Here is a 22,572-nt window from a genome sequence, read left to right on the forward strand (position 1 = left end):
GTAAAGAGAGTTGATTGAATCATTAAAAAGGGTCTCTCCCTGTCGTTTTACTAGCGCCGTAAAACAAATCTTGAATGCTCCCCCTCTGTATGCTTGGAATTACACAGGCCCATACTCTTTCGCCATTGATACAGTACTATTTCCCCGAGACAAACAAACAAACAAACAGTCTGCATCCCCAACAACCTTAAATGCCCAATACATTTGCAGTGGTTCTGTTAACGTACATAACATTACTCACTTCTACAGCCAACATCTTAGCACCCACAACACACACACACACCCTCCCACCCACACACACACACACACACACACACACCTACCTTGTTCCCAGGTCTCTTTGTACTATAATAGTAGAAAGACTCAACCCAGATGCGATGTCATGCATGAATCCCTCCCTGGCTCACATAGGGAAGCTGCGCAATGCTCCGGCCTGGAACAGGACACAGGCTGACCTACCTGTCACGATTGTCGTGGCTCCCAGTAGCTCCCAACGATCCCAGTGCTGCCGCTGCAGCCCCACTGCCTGTCTCCATGTTGTTGACTCACTGCAGAAGCAGCCTGTCAGGGAGAGAAGAAAGAGAGCGAGAGAGAGAGAGAGAGGGAATGAAGCCGCTGTTAGCAACCAAGCTCCAACCATAGCGAAGAAACACAGCTCTTACTGCAGCTAACCCTTTCCACACCGTCCTCTGATACAACGCAGCATACAGGAGAACTGCATCCTTCAAGATGCACTGGAGCCCAGAAACTGTAGCGACAGATCTGGCACCACTTTGAATCGCACACTATCAGGGCTTGGCAAACTCCCCTAAATATTCCACTCTACTCTATCTCCTGTGTGGTGTGTGGTTCATCCCAGCGTGCTTCCCCCACTCCAGTCCACCTTGCTGAAAATAAAAGTCACTTCTGAATGATTTTCATTTCATATCATACAAAAACAAATTGAAATATGAAACTCAAGAGCGAGTTCAAAAATGTTTTTATCATGCCTCTATAGTCTGATAATCATGAAAACTGTCCGCTGATGGCGTCTTGACCAACAGACGAACAATATCCAACTTCATTATTGATTTTACATCCTGTTCAAAAGGTATATCACAATTGCAAGAGTTTAACTTAATCATTTCCTTGATACATCACTTAACAACAGCAACAAAAAAAGCCACTGTGCCAGAAGCGTTCCCTAGTGAAGCGATCGCTGTGTACAAGTGATTAAAACAGCAGTAGAGAGTCAGATGAAAGAGAGGGAGGGATTTATTCTGTCTCAATAGACTGTAAACAGGAAGATTCTCTTGATTTTCTCTGGGTCACTAGTGATATGCCGGGATAAATTCTTACACGGTTACAGATTAAAAGAGTATGCGGATTGCTGGAGAGGAGAGAGGCAACCATTTATCTTCTTAAATAAAACACCCTGACAATGAAGATGCCTTTTTGTGATGAATGCGTATGCTTTAGCAGGGAAACAGCAGCAGCCAGGTTACCTTTTGAATTAGGAAATACTGCAGCAAGTATTTCAGCAAAAGAATGAGGGAACAAGCGGCATGCTAAATATAGGATGGATGCATGCAGAAGAATGTCAACGCGCCCAGCAGCACCTCCAGGGAGAGACAGGAGAGCATGCGATGAGGCACTGCCTTCAGGGAGAGACAGGAGAGCATGCGATGAGGCACTGCCTTCAGGGAGAGACAGGAGAGCATGTGATGAGGCACTGCCTTCAGGGAGAGACAGGAGAGCATGTGATGAGGCACTGCGTTCAGGGAGAGACAGGAGAGCATGTGATGTGGCACTGCATTCAGGGAGAGACAGGAGAGCATGTGATGAGGCACTGCGTTCAGGGAGAGACAGGAGAGCATGTGATGAGGCACTGCGTTCAGGGAGAGACAGGAGAGCATGTGATGAGGCACTGCCTTCAGGGAGAGACAGGAGAGCATGTGATGAGGCACTGCGTTCAGGGAGAGACAGGAGAGCATGTGATGAGGCACTGCCTTCAGGGAGAGACAGGAGAGCATGTGATGAGGCACTGCCTTCAGGGAGAGAGGCACTGCCTTCAGGGAGAGACAGCAGAGCATGCGATGAGACACTGCCTTCAGGCACCTTCAGGGAGAGAAGGAGAGCATGAGATGAGGGCACTGCCTTGCTGAATTCACACAGCAGCACCTTCAGGGAGACAAGGAGAGCATGAGATGAGGGCACTGCCTTGCTGAATTCACACAGCAGCACCTTCAGGGAGAGACAGGAGAGCATGTGATGAGACACTGCCTTCAGGGAGAGACAGAAGAGCATGTGATGAGGCACTGCCTTCAGGGAGAGACAGGAGAGCATGAGATTGACAGGAGAGCATGTGATGAATTCACACAGCAGCACCTTCAGGGAGACAAGGAGAGCATGAGATGAGGGCACTGCCTTGCTGAATTCACACAGCAGCACCTTCAGGGAGACAAGGAGAGCATGAGATGAGGCACTGCCTTGTTGAATTCACACAGCAGCACCTTCAGGGAGACAAGGAGAGCATGAGATGAGGGCACTGCCTTGCTTGAATTCACACAGCAGCACCTTCAGGGAGAGAAGGAGAGCATGAGATGAGGGCACTGCCTTGCTGAATTCACACAGCAGCACCTTCAGGGAGACAAGGAGAGCATGAGATGAGGGCACTGCCTTGCTGAATTCACACAGCAGCACCTTCAGGGAGACAAGGAGAGCATGAGATGAGGGCACTGCCTTGTTGAATTCACACAGCAGCACCTTCAGGGAGAGAAGGAGAGCATGCGATGAGGCACTGCCTTGTTGAATTTACACAGCAGCACCTTCAGGGAGACAAGGAGAGCATGAGATGAGGGCACTGCCTTGCTGAATTCACACAGCAGCACCTTCAGGGAGACAAGGAGAGCATGAGATGAGGCACTGCCTTGTTGAATTCACACAGCAGCAGTATCTTTGTTAGAGATACTGTACACAGCGCCTGCAAACAGACCTAAGCAGTGATATAGCATCAACCACAAATGAAATATTAATTCCAAACGACATGTAAAAAGTCCTGCTGAAGTCCCGGTATTTCTGTTCTTCAGAAACATTTTGACTCGACTCTTAATTTTCCAATGTACATGCAATTTCAAATGCTGATCCCTGACTACTGTGAGATTACACTTGACCCTGGAATGCCCTTCACAGAAATGAATCATTTCATGCTTTTTTTGTCTATAAATGTACTTCAGAAAAAGGTTACATTGGAAAAAGGCTAACCTTTGTACAGATATTTAATAGGCACCAGCTACTAGGTTTGTGTTTAAAAAAGGGGTTTTAAAATAGATAACTAAAGCTGCAAGGCAAGTGAGGAGGATAAATATCACACACTGTACTGCTCAGGGCCCGGCTGTTAGTTAAAGGTGTGACTCGCTAGAAGAAATAATTAAATGTCTCCATTAACCAGTTAGAATTACAGTTTGCCTAAAAAACTCATCTCTGAGATTTTTTTTTTAAATTCACATACGATTACAATCTGCAACAGACAGATGCATGTAAAACCAGTGCAGTGTTTGGAATTTTGAATTCTGTAAAACACCAATCTTAAAAGCTAACTGTAAACTTTGTGTAATCAAGCAATGCTTCTCTGAAGACACACGCTGTAACCGTGAAAGAAACACCGGTTCAATAACATGATCGATTGGATACAGACCAAACAGACACATCGCTGAGGCAAAGTAATCCAGGGGCCTAGGCTTGCTGCACTCTCATTCATACTCAACACGGACACTTGCTAGAACTTAGCTCTGCAATAGATCTGAACATCAGGGCTGGAGATGCAGCGGTATACTGCGCAGCACACTGCACGGGTGATTCAGGGTTTGCTTTTAGAAGACTGTCCGAGCTGGCTCCACTCCAGGAGATGTGTGGTTTCAGTTTCTGTCCCCTTTAGCGTGTAGCGTTACTCTGTGCAGTGCAAAAGCAACCCCCATCACGAGTGGCACGCGCTGCAGAACGCTTTACAATGGACACTGTTATAGTGTAGGGTCCATTTCCTTTTGTTTCAGGGCTCGGGACCTCTTCAGTGAATCTGGAGTGGAACAGTTGGGACTCCCTCAGTTTGACTTCCAACAGCTGCATCCCCAGAAGCAGACATCTGAGCCTTAAAGCACCAAGCTCATTATTTCAATACATCCACTGAACACTAGTATTCCAGTATAGCTCTGGATATATTTCCTTCATTTAATCTGCAGTTCTGCTGTCTGGATTTCACAACTCCTCTCAACAAAATGATATTATTAAAATGATCAGGACTTTGAGCAATGAGGCCCTTGTTAAATACATCTTCCATCCCTACTGCTGCATGAAGATCTCCTAGTAGGAAACCTATGGGCTTAATCCTGCTGCAGGAAGTGTGCTCCCAGGTTTCACCATTTCTTTTCCAGTGCTTGTGAACTAAGTGTTTCAGCTGCTGTAGGTAAACAGACCCCAACAGTGGCACTCAGTGGGTCAGTGTTAGACAAAGCACACACAAGCTTATCTTGAAAAAAAAAGGATTTGTTTTATAAACCAATACATCCCTCAGTAGTCCTTGTAGATAACTTTAACCCAGTAACCCAACCTTGCACCAACACTTTGGAACCAACTGTTGCATTTTGTTTGCAGGACTCTCAGAAGCCCTTTGTTGCATGCAACCTGCAATACTAGATGCTGCCAAACAAATCTGTTACCAGTATTACAGGAAGCAACGAATTGTACCTTGAAGCAAACGCAGTCCTGCAGAAGTCCTGAACCTGCAGCATGGTCCAGATACTTCTGTTCTGAGAAATGTGTTTCTAAATATCTTAGACTACATGCAGATCATTTTGTAATTTTACAAAAAAAAAAAAAAAAAAAAAAAAAAAACACACAAACGTTTTTTAATACTAAACTATCAGCAAGCTTTACAATTTGTATTTTGTGTAATTTATATATATATATAAAATCATCCAGAAACAGGAGGATTTTGAGCAGCAGTGTACAGCGATGGATAAATAGATGACTCACAATTGATTATTTCCCTCGCCAGGCTGTTTGCAAATGAATGAATTAATGCAGTGGAACCTGCTGGGGAATCTCCCAGGCTCTCACAAAGCCACCAGCTCAACAGATTAACAAAGAGAGAGAGAGAGAGAGAGAGAGAGAGAGAGAGAGAGAGAGAGAGAGAGAGAGAGAGAGAGAGAGAGAGAGAGAGAGAGAGAGAGAGAGAGAGAGAGAGAGAGAGAGAGAGAGAGAGACAGAGAGACAGAGAGCGCTCTCCTGGAAAAACACAACATTCCCCAAAGCCACAGCTTTGTGCAGATGCAACACAAAAGAGAAGGAGGGAGGGTATTGTACTGCACCCTCCGATCCAGTCTGCTTCACAATACATTCACAACAAACCAGCGCTGTATTAAAGCTACAGCACACCCAGCACATGGGGTAGTGAATGAACTCTCTGCAGCCTTGTGTCCCGCTTGCTGCACAATGAACTGCAGTACTGAGGGTGGGTCACTTTACAATACAGCAGGTTTCTCTTTCACTGCACTGACTCGCATCACAATGTGTGTGGTTTTGGTTTCAAGAAAACCACTCCCTAGACAGTACTGATTTTTATCAGACGTCATCTTGCTGTTACCCCAAGAGAATGACAGTACTGTATCACAATCTGTGTCAGCAAGACAATGTGCGATGTGTTCAGATAAACTAGAAACGTGTGTAAAAGGGAGTTAAAATAAATAAATAAATAAACACAACTTGCTTTGCCATCCTGCACAGTTCTTCCGAGTTTACCTTACTGTACTGTACTTCCATGCTGAAAGTGTTCCAAGAAACATCTAGTCTGTTTTTGGAAGGAGCCTCCCATACAGTATGCAGGCACTTCAGTGCCACTTTAGGGTTAACAAATGCAGTAAAACTATCTTGACTGAAGATGCTTTACTGTTCTTGTAAGTTTCTGTCCTACTCTGTGGTTAACACAGCTGTGTTTCTTTGAAGAAAAATGCCATTTGCACAGATTGCAATAACGGAGAAACAGAACGCTGCCTCGAGCCAGCCCTGCACAGACTCCAGCCAGCTGCACAAACCCACAAAGCCCCCACTTCAATTCCCTACCTTCTCATGTTGGATTCTGGCTGAAATCTTCTATATCATGCAGCGTGAGAGATGACATCAGAGGTGAGTCATTGGACAGCTTGTGGGAAACTCATTCCAAGATGATTGCCAGAGTATAACTCAGCGCCACACTAATACTGGGTACAGACAAGGCTTCCCATTAATCAAACAGCAAACAGCGGCTGGAACATACTGACCTGCTGAGACGGCTCCTTACATGCAATCTGAATACTGAAACATTTCCTCATGAAGTAAGGTACGATTTTCATGGCTTTGTGACCTGCAGAGGAAAGCAGGGCAGTTGGGAGGAAGTGATTCTTTTATTAATACTCGTAGGGTAAAAGCTAGATTTCAGAAGAGCATGCTCTCTAAATGCCGGTCTCCTCGTCTTTTACACAGACAGGTCTCCCGCACAGCACAGGGGGTTTCGATCGGGCAGCCAAATCCCCAGAGAGAGACTGAAAAGAACAGCCTGAACTGTAGCGCTTTTATCAACACACTCACTTTGATGAAACACATAACAAGTCATGTTGCTCTATAACTGGTCTGCCAGGCAGATTGCTTAATAATTGAAGGGGCACTAGACATACTGTACACTTTCTCACAGCGTGAAACGCATTCAAAAGTCAAGAGCCGCTCTTCGGATTCACCCACAGAAATGCTTCCCTATTGCCGTGGAGAAGAACAAATCTGCTGTTGCTTTTGCAGGAAGATAAGCACAGAGTGGAACTGTTAGAAACGTCAATACATGCTTCAGATTTCTGTGGACGCAAAGCCTCCTGGATTGATCCAGTCTTTGCAAATCGAGTACCTGAATTGTACTTTTTATGTATTTAATAGAGATTTATCTTGCTCTACAAAGCAGACCCCTATCCTGTGCAGATTTGGAAGCATGTCGATTCATAGATCACTCAACAGCATCATTCACACACACACAAAAAAGCAGATGTCATGTTAAAATTAACAGCGTGGGCTGATTTCATTGAAAACAGAAGGCATGCTTTGTTCTTATGTTCTTATGTACTTAAAGAAATCCATTACGCTTCCCCTCCCCAATAGCACAAATTGAGAGCAGTTTTTTTGAACCAACCAAGCAACCAAGCAATAATATCATATTATCAATATGCACGGTCTCCTGCAGCTATAGAGCTTCCGTCAGGCAGGTGAATGGAGATACAGGTGTGAGGTGCAGGTGAATGGAGATACAGGTGTGAGGTGCAGGTGAATGGAGATACAGGTGTGAGGTGCAGGTGAATGGAGATACAGGTGTGAGGTGCAGGTGAATGGAGATACAGGTGTGAGGTGCAGGTGAATGGAGATACAGGTGTGAGGTGCAGGTGAATGGAGATACAGGTGTGAGGTGCAGGTGAATGGAGATACAGGTGTGAGGTGCAGGTGAATGGAGATACAGGTGTGAGGTGCAGGTGAATGGAGATACAGGTGTGAGGTGCAGGTGAATGGAGATACAGGTGTGAGGTGCAGGTGAATGGAGATACAGGTGTGAGGTGCAGGTGAATGGAGATACAGGTGTGAGGTGCAGGTGAATGGAGCTTCAGGTGTGAGGTGCAGGTGAATGGAGCTTCAGGTGTGAGGTGCAGGTGAATGGAGATTCAGGTGTGAGGTGCAGGTGAATGGAGCTTCAGGTGTGAGGTGCAAGTGAATGAATTACTAGAACATCAGACACTTTCAAATACCATCAAATACACCTTCAGAAATGTTCACTCTGAAGGTGGGACTCTTTAACACACAGCTGACGGTATCCACGGCAACCTCCCAGACCAGCATGCTGACAGCAATGAGGAGGGAAAGACAGACAGGAGGAGATTCTAGAGCCCGAATGTTTACCACAGGCCTGTCTGCTCTGGCTCTTCTCAAGGGGGCAGGCTGGCTCGGGCAAGTCCTCCAGGAGAGCAGAAGAGGTGCCAGCTCCTGAGGAAGGCATGCATGGAGACGATCCTGCGCCTATTACAAGAGACTGCGTGAACACCTGCCACAGACGAGAACCCTGCAACAACGGTCAGCCAAGCCTGAGAACACAAGTCTGACAAGCCAGTGGAAAGCGCTTGGTCAAACAGCAGGTTAACTGGCAGCTAGATTACCATTCTGAACTTCAGCTATCTATTTCACTTCCCCCTCCTGGGCTCCTGTGCAGCTTGCATCTACAGTATAACCTCCTGCTTTTGCAGGTAGTAGAAGAAGCATGCCTTTTTAATTCAGGAGAAGAAGATGAGAGAGAAAGTGTGTGTGTGTGTGTGCGCGCCCCGGCAAAATAAACTACCTTTTGGGAATGTAAACAAGCTGGCCATTAACCAAGGTCTGATTTCAGCTGAAGTCGGGAGTACAGAAGGGCAAACTGAGGAAGAAAGCATTTAGTTTATAAGTAAAGCGCATTGTTTGACACTGCAGATCTAAGTAGGGCAGTCCACTAATACTGCATGCCCCCATTCATGAATAGTATACTTTGCTGTAGTACGAAAATAGCAAATCAATCAGTATTTTAGTAGCAGTCTTTGGGAAAGGGTCAGCTGTAATGTGATAGCACAGGAGCAGGGTGTTCTCCAAGAGTCCGTTATAAACAAACAACACATTGACCCAAGCTCCTTTAACATCTGGCTATCCAGTCTAATCCAGTAAAGCATGTTTGAAGAGAGCGCTCTCTCTCTCACTACCTGGCGCTCAGCACACATGACAGAGTGGAGAGCGGGCTCCTCGACCAGGCGGAGGAGACTGGAACGGGACGAGGGAAGGAAGTACAGTAGCTGCTGATTGACTCAGGGGAACAATCCCGTTTCAATCCTGTTAAACACTCCTTACCACTCAGCCCGCTCTTTTACGAGTTAGCTCTTTCTAATGCAGTGTTAACGCATAGGGAGAACCCAGCCACACTAATGACTTCCCGTAATGCCAGTGCAAGGACCTGGCTGGCTTAAAGAACGATCCACTGCACTGGCCTGTCAGTCTAAAGCCATTAGCCTTTCCCCTGGGGCTAATACAGAAAGGTCCAGGAGGAGCACTGTTACTACACTTCTTTACACTATCCAGAGACGCTAGTCAAGGAGATCTCTGCCTGGCATGGGGCTTGTCCATAGTGCACATCCACACTGCGCTCTTTCATTCAGCCCCTGCACTGAAGGATGGGGGAGGTCAAGAAAGAAACGGTGCATTGCAGGCAGGGCGGCATCCACCTGGGAGATTGAGAGGAGATCGGCATGCAAGACTGTCCTGCCCGATTGACAGATCTCAATCCTATTAAACCTGTACGGGATTAGCTTGACTGCCAACATCGCTAATCAGTGCCCTGCTGCCAGGGAACCTGCCTGGGAGGAAAAGATGTTGGTTATTTAATCTTCAGGAGACAAAATATGCTGCAGATCCGTCTGATAATAATACTGACAATGTTAATAGTGATCATGTGAATAATAATAATAATAATAATAATAATAATAATAATAATAATAATAATAATAATAAACTGCTGTCTTTGTGAGATATTAACACCCACCATTGACCTGAATCTTCAGGCTCTTTTATCCACATTGGCTTTAACATGCCTTACATGAAACTATAAGGATAAAAAAAAAAAAAAAAAGATGACTCACCACTCGTGGGACAGCTGTCAGTTTTTGATAATTCAGCTCATGAATGATACAGTAAGTGTGCTGAGGATGGGTCTGTGTGTGATTGTGTACAATAGGTTAACAGCTGGCCCACTCAATTGAGGCAGTCAGCGGGCAAATAATTTACACAGAGCTGAATGCCTGTTTGCAGTGCTGTGCTACTGTCTCAAAACCGAAACAAGTCAAAGGGCAAAGTTCAACAATAGCAAGCTCAGAGTGCTTTTCTTATGCACTGGTAGTGTGATTCACCATTCAACGAGAGCCTAAGGGAACAAACAAATAGCAAGCGTGCTGTATTGTACAGCAACGTGCTCTTCTTGTGCTCTTCTTTACTATAGTTCTGGTGGCACTCTCTGGTTCACTTTCTACAGTTTCAACACAACACTTATAGACTTACGTGGGACCATGTGCTCCTTACAATACAACACCTCTTCCTATTCATAAGCATACCAGTTTACTTATCCGTGGCTAATTACCCTAAGCAAGGAAGGTTTGCGCCCCATAAGATTCCCTGGACTGTTCTGTGCATCTGGTCATGCTGGTGCCGGGAGTGAAGTGGTGCTCAATGTGACGAGACCCAGATCAATATCTTTCGATCAGCACAGCAGTATTGTGTACAACTGCAACGCTAAAGATCTTAAACCCAACTGTCTTACAAAGAGTCTGTAACCCCTTTCCCCTAGAAGAAAGGGAACCCCCCTTGTATCAATCAAATATCTGGGCAGACGTTGCGCTGCGTAAGCCACTAGGTGGCGTTGATCTGGAGAGACGGGGCGATGCTGCTATTAATTCAGTAATTATGAAGAGTTCGGGCAGCGCAGGCTCTTTCTCCCAGATTCTCTCTTGCTTATTAATTCCAGTGCACAGTACTCATTTCTGCAGATGGGAGGGGAGCTGCTTTAATACTGAATGTGTCATCTTTCTGCCTGTTGCAGTCTTCGTAATGCGGGCAGCAGCAGCCTTCGTCTCCTGCTCTCCACTGCTTGACGTGGTTTAGACGAGGATTTATCAGCCTGTCTGTCTTTCATCAGAAACTCCAGCTTGCAGCCAAAACTACAGCGCTCTCCTCCACAGTGTCACAGACTCAAAACCAGACAGAAACAAAGCAACTCTTATTAGAATCTGTTTAGAAATACTCACCCCTGATAATTCCAAGTGAGATCTTAACACAAAAAACACACACACACAGAAAGATCTTCCATTTCCTCACTTCATCCAATCGTCTTTCATTGTCTTTTGGTCATTGATAAAGAAGCATTATCAGAATTGGAGCCTGTACATTAAGGAATAATAAGGAAACAGCTTTGTGTACGAAAACTACGAGTCAACAAACTGCATGTAAATGAGAACAAAATATAACAGGGGCAGTACTGGTTTCCCTGCAACCCCTGAGAATGCAAGAGCTACATGTTTACAGGGCTGCTGAAGAGACAACAATACATCTTTTTTATTTCCACTTCTGGAATCCTCAGTGTGGTCTCTCTCTCTCTCTCTCTCTCTCTCTCTCTCTCTCTCTCTCTCTCTCTCTCTCTCTCTCTCTCTCTCTCTCTCTCTCTCTCTCTCTCTCTCTCTCTCTCTCGGCATCCTCCCTCCGAGAAGAGAGATGACCTACTGCTCGTGTGTACTACGCACTGTGGTGTTGTTTCAAGTTACTTTAATGAAAACATTTCGCTGCCAACCACAACAAAGTTTCAATGAAAATTCCTTTTGTCAAGCCCTCGTAATGATCCAGACTCAAGGAATGCCTTGGACCTTTTCCAACCACCCCTCCCAGAACGTGGGATAAAATCCGCTATTCACGTTACAGTAGCAGGAATTCCTACCAATTCATATATTTAGGAAAAATAAAAATAAAAAAATAAAAAATAAAAAATAAATAAATAAATAATCTGTTGCACCTTTTTTCCCCCCCACACACTGGTGTGCAGGGTTTGGTCTCGAGCTCCAATTAGTGGAACTAAACAGAGTTTAGAGACGCTCCCTAAATTAAATGAACGAACAGTGTGAACAGCCAAGCCCACCCCAGCTTTGCACAACAATGCCCTCTTCAGATTCAGGGGCAGGCCAAAGGTTAACATAGTCTTTGTTCCTTTTGCAGCACCACTAGTTGGTATGCAAACAATAAGCGCTGTGAAGGGAGTTCTACTCATTCCAGGCAGAGAGCCTGGAAATCAAGTCACGCTCAGCCGAGTCCCTGCAAGGTGACCATGGAGGGGGACAATGGAGCGTCCGAAACTGAAAGACGTTTCCTTCTTGGACCCAAACCATTAGTACCGACTAAAGAGGTTGCTTTATTCACTAGCTCAAGGGTGCCATACATCTGGCAGTCATTACCTTGCACAGTGCACGCTGACCCAGAGGACAGAAGGGCCTTTCTGACACGCCAGTGGCGTTTCTGCAAGTCTAGCAACCAAGAGAGGACTGAGACCCAACAGTGTGCAGGGATCTCTTTCTGAAATGCCGTTCATTCAGATCACACAAAATCCCTGGTAAGAACATCAGTTCGAAGCATCCCGACAAACAGGATTACCCGACTGAAATGCCAGCATGAAAAAAACGTTTCCTAGCAAGCAGGTACAGCAGGGAGAGATTCAACTGAACAAAATCCTAACTCTTACTCTGTCCCATTCGGATCTGCCTGAAGGCCAGCTTACCCCTGTTGCACAGAGATTTAACGCCTTCTCTAGCGACTCTTTCTCTTTCTCTCACGCTCCCTCACCATCCTCCAGGTCAAACTGCAAAGCGACAGGAAGACTCAAAGATCCTTCCATTAATCCAGCAACATCCCCCAGCAGCGTGAACTCCAGCCTCCTATAGATTCTGTACCATGTCCTGTACTGCTCTTTCAATAGCTTCCATTCCTGGGAAAAGGAAGTGCTGAAAATGATCACAGACAAGCCCAGCGGTAGATAGTATTACTATTACAGACAGGTGTGTAGACTGCAGTCCATCTGCATATTAATCACACCCCTATTCAATAAATGACTCATGCTGGGAAAAAAAGCACAATGCATCCAAATCCAGGGCAGCAGGCTGACTAGAGGTTGGTTATTTTGTTCAGCACGTGTGTCGGGTCTTTCAGAACCCTTTGGGCTCTGGGAAGAGCCTCTTCTAAAAACCAACCAGACAGAGAGCTGCTTTGTGGCAAGCCATTCCCCATCTGCGTGAAAAAGCTGGGATTGACGAATGAGATCAACAAAACAAACCACAAGCCCAAGCTCCGTCTGAAGACATTCAAACAATCTGTATTCTTCCACCTCTTTCGTGGTTATAGAAGAGTCGGCTTGCAGCTGTTCCAGAAATTAGGATAACTGAATATCCGGCAGTTTGGAAAACTGAGCAGGACAACTGGATTGAAACTGCAAACTGCACGGGGCTCGCTGCCGCTGAATATATTGTTTCTCAAAGCACACACACATGTGCCTCGAAAGACAAACTCAGACACATGTACTGTGGGCATGTATCAGGAATAAAATAACCCTATGAAACGTCTATTTGTTAACTAACTTCTCCAGTTCGTATCTGCTCTCTAAACCATTCCAGTAGTCAAACGTTACTGGGATTCAGAAGTAGTCAATGACTCATTGAGGAGCTACAGGATTCAGATAAAGCTGGTTACTAATTTGTACTTCCCTAAAAAATAAAAAAAAATAAGTCAGTGTCAGCTTAAATTTGAATGCATTGGTCTGTAGCCATCTCATTTCAACAGGCAAATACACTGCAGTTACTGCAACCTTTCACACAGACATACGACATCTCAAAGCACTTAACACACAACCGGTTCAACACACAAACACACACCAAAAAACAAACAAATACAAAGCACTTCACTCCAGTGCAAAACCCCAACCCCCCAAATAACTGGAAACACAGCAAAACTAGAGCAACTCGGCAGCAAAGTGTGTCATCATCACTTGAAAGTGTTTACAGCCCATCAGCCTGGAGGCATTCTTCTCCTGCCGAGATATCTTCCTGTACATGTGCAGCTTTCTTCGTTGTGCTGCGTCAGATTCACTTCTGCAGAAACTGCAGACAGCTTTGCTTTCAAAATGATTCATTATCACTTGGTTGGCCGTTCAGAGATTCAGCACAGACAATTTCCACAACAGTGTGCGGCAGCTAGATTCAGTCAGTCAGTCTTAAAATGTGACAGTATATAAAACAAGTGAACATCAAAAACATGCAGAACAATGCAGAAGAAACCCTTTACTTATACAGATAACAGCTAGCTCTGCAGACCCTCGATTCAGAATTTAATCATTTTTACCACCCAAGGAAATCTCCATTCATTTCACTGTCAAGTACCTTGCTTCCTCACAGCCTTTTCCAAAACGCCTTGGGGCGTTCCTGGAGAGGGAGCATGGGGAAATGCACCGTCAGGACTTCATTACTACAAGAATAAGGTGTTTTAATGAGGATGTGGGGGGCTTGATGCACAGGAGGAGGCACACAAATCAGACCCATTTTCCTTGGTTTAAAATCTCTAGGACGGCCGCTTGGTTTGTGATTCATTGCAGTTCAGATCCCTCTCGGATGAACAGGCTTGCTGTGCTGTCACTGAATCTCCACTCAGCACATCAACCCCCAGCCTGCCAGCCATAATCCGTTTAGTGCCTGGATTCACCACCCGAGACCAGAGCCTTTCCAAACACATTACGGGACCCAGACGCTAACCCGTCTCCCCAAAGGGTTAATGGGATTGAACACGTTTGCAGCCTGGCCGGCGACTGCAGCCGGTGACTCTGGATTAGTGACAGGGTGTGTCACATGAGCCAGTGCAGCCCACACAGATACATCACGTTCAATCCTGATGCAAAGAGATGCTTTACAAAGGACTCCCAGGCTACAGCGAACAATGCCCCTCACCCCACTGCCTCAAAGCATCTCCACAAACTAGTGAGGCATCACGCCCGTGCGTACACAGAACTGTCTTCTTAACACTGTTTTTGTAAATATATTTGCAGGAACGAAACAACGGGCCTTCAGAAGGAGATGGAGGGTATGGAGTTAACAAGGGCAAAAATGTGCAGAAAATGTCCAGTTCAATTTCCCCATCAACGCACGAGTACTGCATCTTCTGAGCAGAGAAACTGATCTGCTAACCCCCTCAAGGGAGGATTTGTTACAGATAAATATTTCAACCAGAAAAAAGGGTTATTCCAGCAGTCCCTGAAATACATGCTCATGCATTTCTGAGTTAACCACACTGCCAGCAACTGCCTAAGCAAAGGCTTAAAAACCAGCTATTTTCTGGTTTAAAATCTGACCAGAGGGGTCCACACATTCACTGCAAATCCTCAATTCAAAAACTAAACAGCAAATCCAAAATAAAGTGTCGTGCAGATGAAGGCACAGGACTGGAATGCATTTCTTTGAGATTCTAGAAAGTTACAGGCAGAGTCCTGCTGTAGGGTGGCGGTTGCAGTACACGTACAGGAATTAGCAGAAATAACAAACAGACTGCTGCTGAAGGAAGGGGCTGCAGTTAGTTTGCCAGTCTTCATGTTCATGTTCCTGTAATATCTGGAAGAGTGGAGGTCTTTGTCAGTGTTGGTTTGTGTCCCTTTGGAAACGATGCAATTTGCTTCTTGTAATATCTCAATGACTGAGCTCTTCGTCTAAACAGAGAGGTAATGGACTCTCCAAGTCTGCTGTGTTAAAGGGATCTTTAGGACTCTGGGTGCTACAGCAAGTCCTAGAATCCCATTGTCATCAACCTGCCATCTGTCACTGTCCTGCTTTTTACACACCTGCAGCACAAAGTGATCAACAGCCTTTATTACCACTGTGAGGGCTCCTGATAACTAAAACACAGAGATATAGAGAGAGAGAGAGAGAGAGAGAGAGAGAGAGAGAGAGAGAGATATTCCAAAAGAGAAACTTGGATAACATACTGTATTTTTACATAACAATTATAATTTCACGTTTGGCTCCAGTTTTACATACTTACAGTATAGTTTTCAAACACAACAACACCACCACATTTTCACCAATTTCAACAATTAGCTGTTTCAAAATAAAAGTTGTTTATTTAAGCCATTTTAGAAGACCTGAAGGTTCATTATTAGTTTGCACTCTTGCAGCATGTTTGTCAAACACTGGCACACACAGTGACGGCAATGGCAGAATACTGAACGAAGCCGTGCACCAACACGTGGACCCATGTGGATTAAAGTAAAGCATTTTCCCCTCAGTCCAGTTTGCAGGGTCTCTTTTGATACTCTTCTATAGAGATCGTTTTCCCAGGGAAAAGTCCCTCTTTGGGCTTAAAGGGCAGGAAGCCATCATTTGCATTTTAAAAGGAGACGTGAGAAAGGTGGGAGGAGCGGGGTAAACCCCCCCCCCCCCGATTAGGGGTCCTCCTTAAAGTGGAGGCTGTGTGTACATATGTATGACGAGTATTGATCTGACGGGAGATATTTATATAGGCCACACCAGCCCTTTCAGTATGAATGCTTGTATCAAAAAGAGGCCCTGTTTCTGTTGAGGGGGTGGGGAGAGATGTAGTAGCCATTCCCAAAACTCCTCCAGCTATAAAATCACACCCAGAAAAACAAACGCATTCACACGCACACACAACATAGACACACACTGCAGTGCACATGAAACGCACAGCAAGATGAACACACACACACACACACACACACACACACACACAGCATACTCTATCCTCGCAGAGGAAGACAGTGCACTGTGGCTAGTCCCGTCACACTGCACTGTGAATGGTTTCCCAATCTATCCACCTCTGTAAAATCCTAACTATCAGACAGTACTTTCCAAGCCTCAGAATCTGGATCAATGAAAGTGTAATCTTGGGGCTGAGCCTGCATTCTCCTGGTTATCACGACAGCTCAGAACAGATTCCTAACAAGCGTGTTCTAAAGAGGGGCACCCCCTCGGAACGGGCCATTGCCATGACAGCGTGTCCGACTAGCCCCCTGTACGGACTCTGGGCGGGCCCTTCATTCAAAGAGGATTCTTTTTCCTACACCTCTCCCCCTCCTTTATCGTGCGTTTCTCGTGATCGCAGAACAGACTGGAAATGATTTTAATTGTTTCACGAGGCAAATCCATCAGGGTGAAGTCATCTTGTTTACAAGGGCGTCCCGGGGAACAACGCAGAAGCCAACAGTTGCACGCAGTTGTACAATTAAAACTAAATAATTACCATGACTGATTGATTAAAGCAGCTAGATTAAAACACTGAAATTTAAACAGTGAGATAACATGCAGTACAGTAGCTCTGCAATTCCCCACAGCTACTGAGCAATTTAAAAGCATTACAGAACAGGCCTGCTTTGAACAAGAGCGTGGCTTCCACAAAGTAAGAGTATTCAGAAGCACAACTTGAAATACCGTGAGTTTCTGCAGCACTGGCACTAGTTCAGCACGTTCTGCATGCCACGGTGCGAGATTGTGAACGCATCTGTCATTTTCAATAAAGGCAAACCATTTGAAATAAACAACTAACCTGAAAGCCAGATGAGGCGGGTCACTCAATCATCACAGTCCTTTTCCACACTTGACTTCACTATTAAGAGTACTCTGTGGGGAAATGCAACAGGAAGCCCCTGCAAAGCACACCGGCCTTCCTGGATACACCCTGTGCATAATTTATGACAGCAAATAAACAGATGATAGAGGTTGGAACTTGAATGAGAACAGAATATTCTGAACATCGATGGCTTTGGAAACCTCGAACCAAAGGTTCAAATGAGGTGAAAAACTTGGTTTGGAGAAACAGCAGCGTTTCTACCACTCAGCCATGCTGCATGAGCCTGGAATACAGATTTCAACAAAACAGGACTGCATTCGTATTGCATCTGTCACAGTCGAGGCAAAACACTGAATCACGTGTTTGCAAGAGCAAAGCAGAAAGTCTTGGGTAAAAACGCCAACAGTTTCAGAATCCCTAGTGGAACACTGCAGGCTATTCCAAACCGCAGAAGCCCCGTCCTCTTCTAAACTCCAGTTCTCTATACCCAAAGCAGTCATAAACTCAAGGATCGAAGGGATTGATTTGACTGACAAGATGCAAGTAGTAACTGGGACAATTAGCATTACATGATTTAAAACCAGAATCAATGAGTTGCAAACCTGGTAATCGCATATGGAACCAGTCAACTTGGAGGATTTGACATTGCTGGTCTGCAGTCTGATTCATGCTGATCAATCAAACCAGCCATACAGTGTGTGTCTTCTTAAGATAGCCGATGTGTTCCCTCCTGTAACCCAGCATCTCCTAAACATTATGCATGTGTACCAAGGAGACCAAAAATAAAACTGCATGCAAATTGTCAGGGCGTCAGCATCCAGCAACTGGATTGAAAGAGGAGTGCCAAGTTCAAAACTGAGGAGCCCGGTCAGCTTATTAAGCAAATGCAAAGCAATTAAAAAAACAAGCCTCGAGTCAGCAAAGATCCCGCGCCAACGCAATTAATATCACTCACAGCAGAATGACGAGCCAAGACCGGGCCCAAGAACACGAACTCTTATTGACACGAGAGAAGGCAATACCACTGAAGGTGCGGTCAGTATCAGCAGGGCTTATCCAGATTAAAAATCCAAGTGCCCTGCTCACCTGCTGTAACACAGCTTGCTTCCAGAACATGCTCTGCATTGCTGTCTAGTCCTCACTGTGCTGCAGCTACAGCAATAGCACATTAATGAGGTCAAAGCGGGTCTCCTGGTCTGCTGGCACCGTTTCTTGCATGTTGTATTTCAATACATGTTCGTTACTGAATAAATTAGAATCTAGGTTACTGATGGTTAGTTAACACGATGCACAGAAAGGAACAGCACTCTGCTAACGTGTGTCACACTGCAGGACACAGAACTGTATGGTTACCACAGGGCTACAACAGGGGGAACACTTTCAATGCAACACACACACACACACACACACATACGTTGCATAAAACAGGTATACATTTTGTTTGTCTTATGGGGCACAGACAATGCATATACATTAATAATAAATGATACATTTCACAAGTGCTTATGTTTGGATAAGCTGTAAACTGTTGTTCTATTTAATGAGTTCAGATTGAAACGTGGATGTTTCTTGCTGAAGCAGTGCGGTAGTTTGCAGTGTCTGTGTGGAAGGGTAAAGGGGGGTGGCACACACAGCCCGGTCTTGCTCTGCAGTGCTTGGCATTGCTCTGCAACAGCATCGTCCACAATGGGCAGCTCCTTTCTAATTTGCTTCGCCCTCACCTTACAGCACCGTGTTATTACACCACGCAGCGGCGCCCCAACTACAGAACTGGAATTAATATCAAGCGGTCGCTTCTTTTTAATTCTTTTTTTAAGTGACAGGCATCGTTTTTTATCAATGACGATTCCGTGAACGGAGTCACTAAAGATCAGTAAACAATCCAGTCATTTACACTGTAACGAATTGCGTGGTTTCCATTTTCTGCCGTCATTTACAACAACAACAACAACAGCAAAATCAATCCAACAACACAAAATGAAGTTGTAAATAATCCCATTGTGGCATATTACAAGCCGGCAGCTCATTGGATGAAAGTGACATCGGGCGTCACAACACCACGAAATGAAAAGCGCAAAGAAAATACTTTACATAAAGCTTTATACATTTAAAAAACAAATAAATAAATACAACTATTTGAGGGGACGGTTAAACTCCCACCTGCAACTTTACAAAAACATACATTTCCCTTTTAAAACCACAAAGTAGAGCAGATTGCAATGTAATTCTGAGCACGTAGTAGCGTGAGTGTGTGTGTGTGTGTGTGTGTGTGTGTGTGTGTGTGTGTGTGTGTGTGTGTGTGTGTGTGTGTGTGTGTGTGTGTGTGTGTGTGTGTGTGTGTGTGTGTGTGTGTGTGTGTGTGTGTGTGTGTGTGTGTGTGTGTGTGTGAGTGTGTGTGTGTGTGTGTGTGTGTGTGTGTGTGTGTGTGTGTGTGTGTGTGTGTGTGTGTGTGTGTGTGTGTGTGTGTGTGTGTGTGTGTGTGTGTGTGTGTGTGTGTGTGTGTGTGTGTGTGTGTGTGTGTGTGTGTGTGTGTGTGTGTGTGTGTGTGTGTGTGTGTGTGTGTGTGTGTGTGTGTGTGTGTGTGTGTGTGTGTGTGTGTGTGTGTGTGTGTGTGTGTGTGTGTGTGTGTGTGTGTGTGTGTGTGTGTGTGTGTGTGTGTGTGTGTGTGTGTGTGTGTGTGTGTGTGTGTGTGTGTGTGTGTGTGTGTGTGTGTGTGTGTGTGTGTGTGTGTGTGTGTGTGTGTGTGTGTGTGTGTGTGTGTGTGTGTGTGTGTGTGTGTGTGTGTGTGTGTGTGTGTGTGTGTGTGTGTGTGTGTGTGTGTGTGTGTGTGTGTGTGTGTGTGTGTGTGTGTGTGTGTGTGTGTGTGTGTGTGTGTGTGTGTGTGTGTGTGTGTGTGTGTGTGTGTGTGTGTGTGTGTGTGTGTGTGTGTGTGTGTGTGTGTGTGTGTGTGTGTGTGTGTGTGTGTGTGTGTGTGTGTGTGTGTGTGTGTGTGTGTGTGTGTGTGTGTGTGTGTGTGTGTGTGTGTGTGTGTGTGTGTGTGTGTGTGTGTGTGTGTGTGTGTGTGTGTGTGTGTGTGTGTGTGTGTGTGTGTGTGTGTGTGTGTGTGTGTGTGTGTGTGTGTGTGTGTGTGTGTGTGTGTGTGTGTGTGTGTGTGTGTGTGTGTGTGTGTGTGTGTGTGTGTGTGTGTGTGTGTGTGTGTGTGTGTGTGTGTGTGTGTGTGTGTGTGTGTGTGTGTGTGTGTGTGTGTGTGTGTGTGTGTGTGTGTGTGTGTGTGTGTGTGTGTGTGTGTGTGTGTGTGAGTGTGTGTGTGTGTGTGTGTGTGTGTGTGTGTGTGTGTGTGTGTGTGTGTGTGTGTGTGTGTGTGTGTGTGTGTGTGTGTGTGTGTGTGTGTGTGTGTGTGTGTGTGTGTGTGTGTGTGTGTGTGTGTGTGTGTGTGTGTGTGTGTGTGTGTGTGTGTGTGTGTGTGTGTGTGTGTGTGTGTGTGTGTGTGTGTGTGTGTGTGTGTGTGAGTGTGTGTGTGTGTGTGTGAGTGTGCGTGTGCAGCTACAGTTAATGCAAGCCGTGTGTACATTTCTAATTGATAAATACAGTCTTACCGTGTTACTGTCAGGAAATGATCACTGTCAATGTATTTTTTTTTTTTTTTTATCTTCTTCCACTCATCCTTCACAGGATCTGCAACTGAAAGAGCCACAACCGCCGCCTCCAGAAAATCGCATTATAATGAAATTAATGAAAGGGGGGGGGGTGGAAAAAACAATCCGGATAAAATTAACAAACGAAAACAAACGAACCCCAGCCGAGGCGGATATTTAAAGTGCTATTTACAAAAGCCCTTGTTAAAAGCGCTGCTGCAGTAATGCAGACCGGACTGCAAGCTGTCCCGGTTAAGCACAGTCCACACCAGCGCCGACACCCTGCTGTCCCTTCAGCTTCGGCTCCTGCTGCTGCTTCTTTCCAGCAGCGGTTTGAACTATATCCCAGAGTCGCCGCGTTTCGTCCACTTTCTTATCATTTTATCAATGGCTGCAGATTAGCGTTGTTATCTGCTTTCAGCCGCTCTCTCCGCGCCGCGTCTCCATGCGGAGCTTCGCCTCTTTATATCTGCGAGTCACTCAGCCTCAGCGTGCGCGCAGCCGGTGACAGGGACCGGCTCGCCACGGGAGCGCGCCCTCAGATATTACTCCTCTTCTTCTTATCATTATTATTATTATTATTATTATTATTATTATTATTATTATTATTATTATATTAAGTTTTCTTTTGGTAACATTTATTTTACATTAAGACGGACACGTTGTGCATCAAAACACATCAATTGTTTATGCATGTCCCATGAGTACTAATCATTGCTCTCACGTCCCTCTTCATTAAAATATATTAACTGAATTAAGGATCGAGAATGGAATTGTCATCGGCTGCGAGAGCGAGCGTCATAGCTGTGGGAGAGTAGATGCCAGTTCCAGCAGTGTGGATATTGACAGCACAGCAGCTGTGCGGGGAGAGAGACCGCGCTCTGCTGGAGCAGAGATTCAGGTCCGTCAAGTTTTATTTGTTTCATTCTCTTAGTCTCTTACGTCAGACATGCAAAACACGATACAGCAATATCTGATTAATCCCAATATCTCAATACATGATTATTATGTTAACAATTCTGTCCTGTTCAAATACACAGGGGATTGATCTCACGCATTCAAGATCTGTTCTTGCACAGCAAAACTAAAATTGGTATAGGGCTGATGCGTTTTACTTGGTCTTAACGGGCAGTAACCTGAAATATTTGTTTAAACTTCTTCTTCTGCTGCTGCTGTATACTGAGCTCATGAAATATCCTGTTTGTGCAGAGCCAGGGGGCAGCAGGAATAAAGCAGTGGCCTGCGTCACAGAGATGAGCGCAAGTGTAACTGGACTGAGGAGGAAACACGACGGGACGTCCAGACGACAGGGCCGGAAGCCATGCAGGATACACATGCCTGTGAGCTGAAACACAGCAAGAATCTCAGTGAGACTTGCACACACATCACGGGAATGCAAATGACATCTCTGTGTATGTATCCTGAAGTATAAAGAAACAAGCCACAAAACCCATCTTCAACACCACAAAAGGGAGCCCAGTGAGAATAACCCTTGCAGTGTTGAGATTAAGAGGAGAGGTGCTGTGCAATTTCTTAAACCTTGATTAGTGCTGCTTTAAAGCTAAACACACCGCAGAGCACTGGGTGGCTGAGCAAGAGGTCTTCGTGTGAAATGTGAAATTTACAAATGCAGGAAGTATTGATCTCCTTGAGTGATCTGCGTGTAGCGACGCCAGGAGAATGAACACCCACGCACACAGTACAAGGAACGTGTGTTTGCTTGTGGCGA

The 22,572-nt window shown here is 45.3% G+C and overlaps 1 protein-coding gene across 2 annotated transcripts in view; it reads right to left on the minus strand.

Annotated features, from left to right (window-relative positions):
* Nucleotides 1–21,311, minus strand: part of arhgap32b (Rho GTPase activating protein 32b) — a 73,211-nt gene extending 51,900 nt beyond the window's left edge. For both annotated transcript variants that reach the window (XM_041234882.1, XM_041234880.1), the window contains exons 1-2: nt 20,805–21,311; nt 460–561 (exon numbers count right to left, since the gene is read on the minus strand). In XM_041234882.1, the coding sequence (XP_041090816.1) occupies nt 460–536 (77 nt within the window). In that variant the 5' untranslated portion in view covers nt 537–561; nt 20,805–21,311. The remainder of the gene's footprint in view (nt 1–459; nt 562–20,804) is intronic.
* Between the last annotated feature and the right edge of the window lie 1,261 nt (nt 21,312–22,572).

Source organism: Polyodon spathula, chromosome 36 (genome assembly GCF_017654505.1).
Source record: "Polyodon spathula isolate WHYD16114869_AA chromosome 36, ASM1765450v1, whole genome shotgun sequence".
NCBI lineage: Eukaryota > Metazoa > Chordata > Actinopteri > Acipenseriformes > Polyodontidae > Polyodon > Polyodon spathula.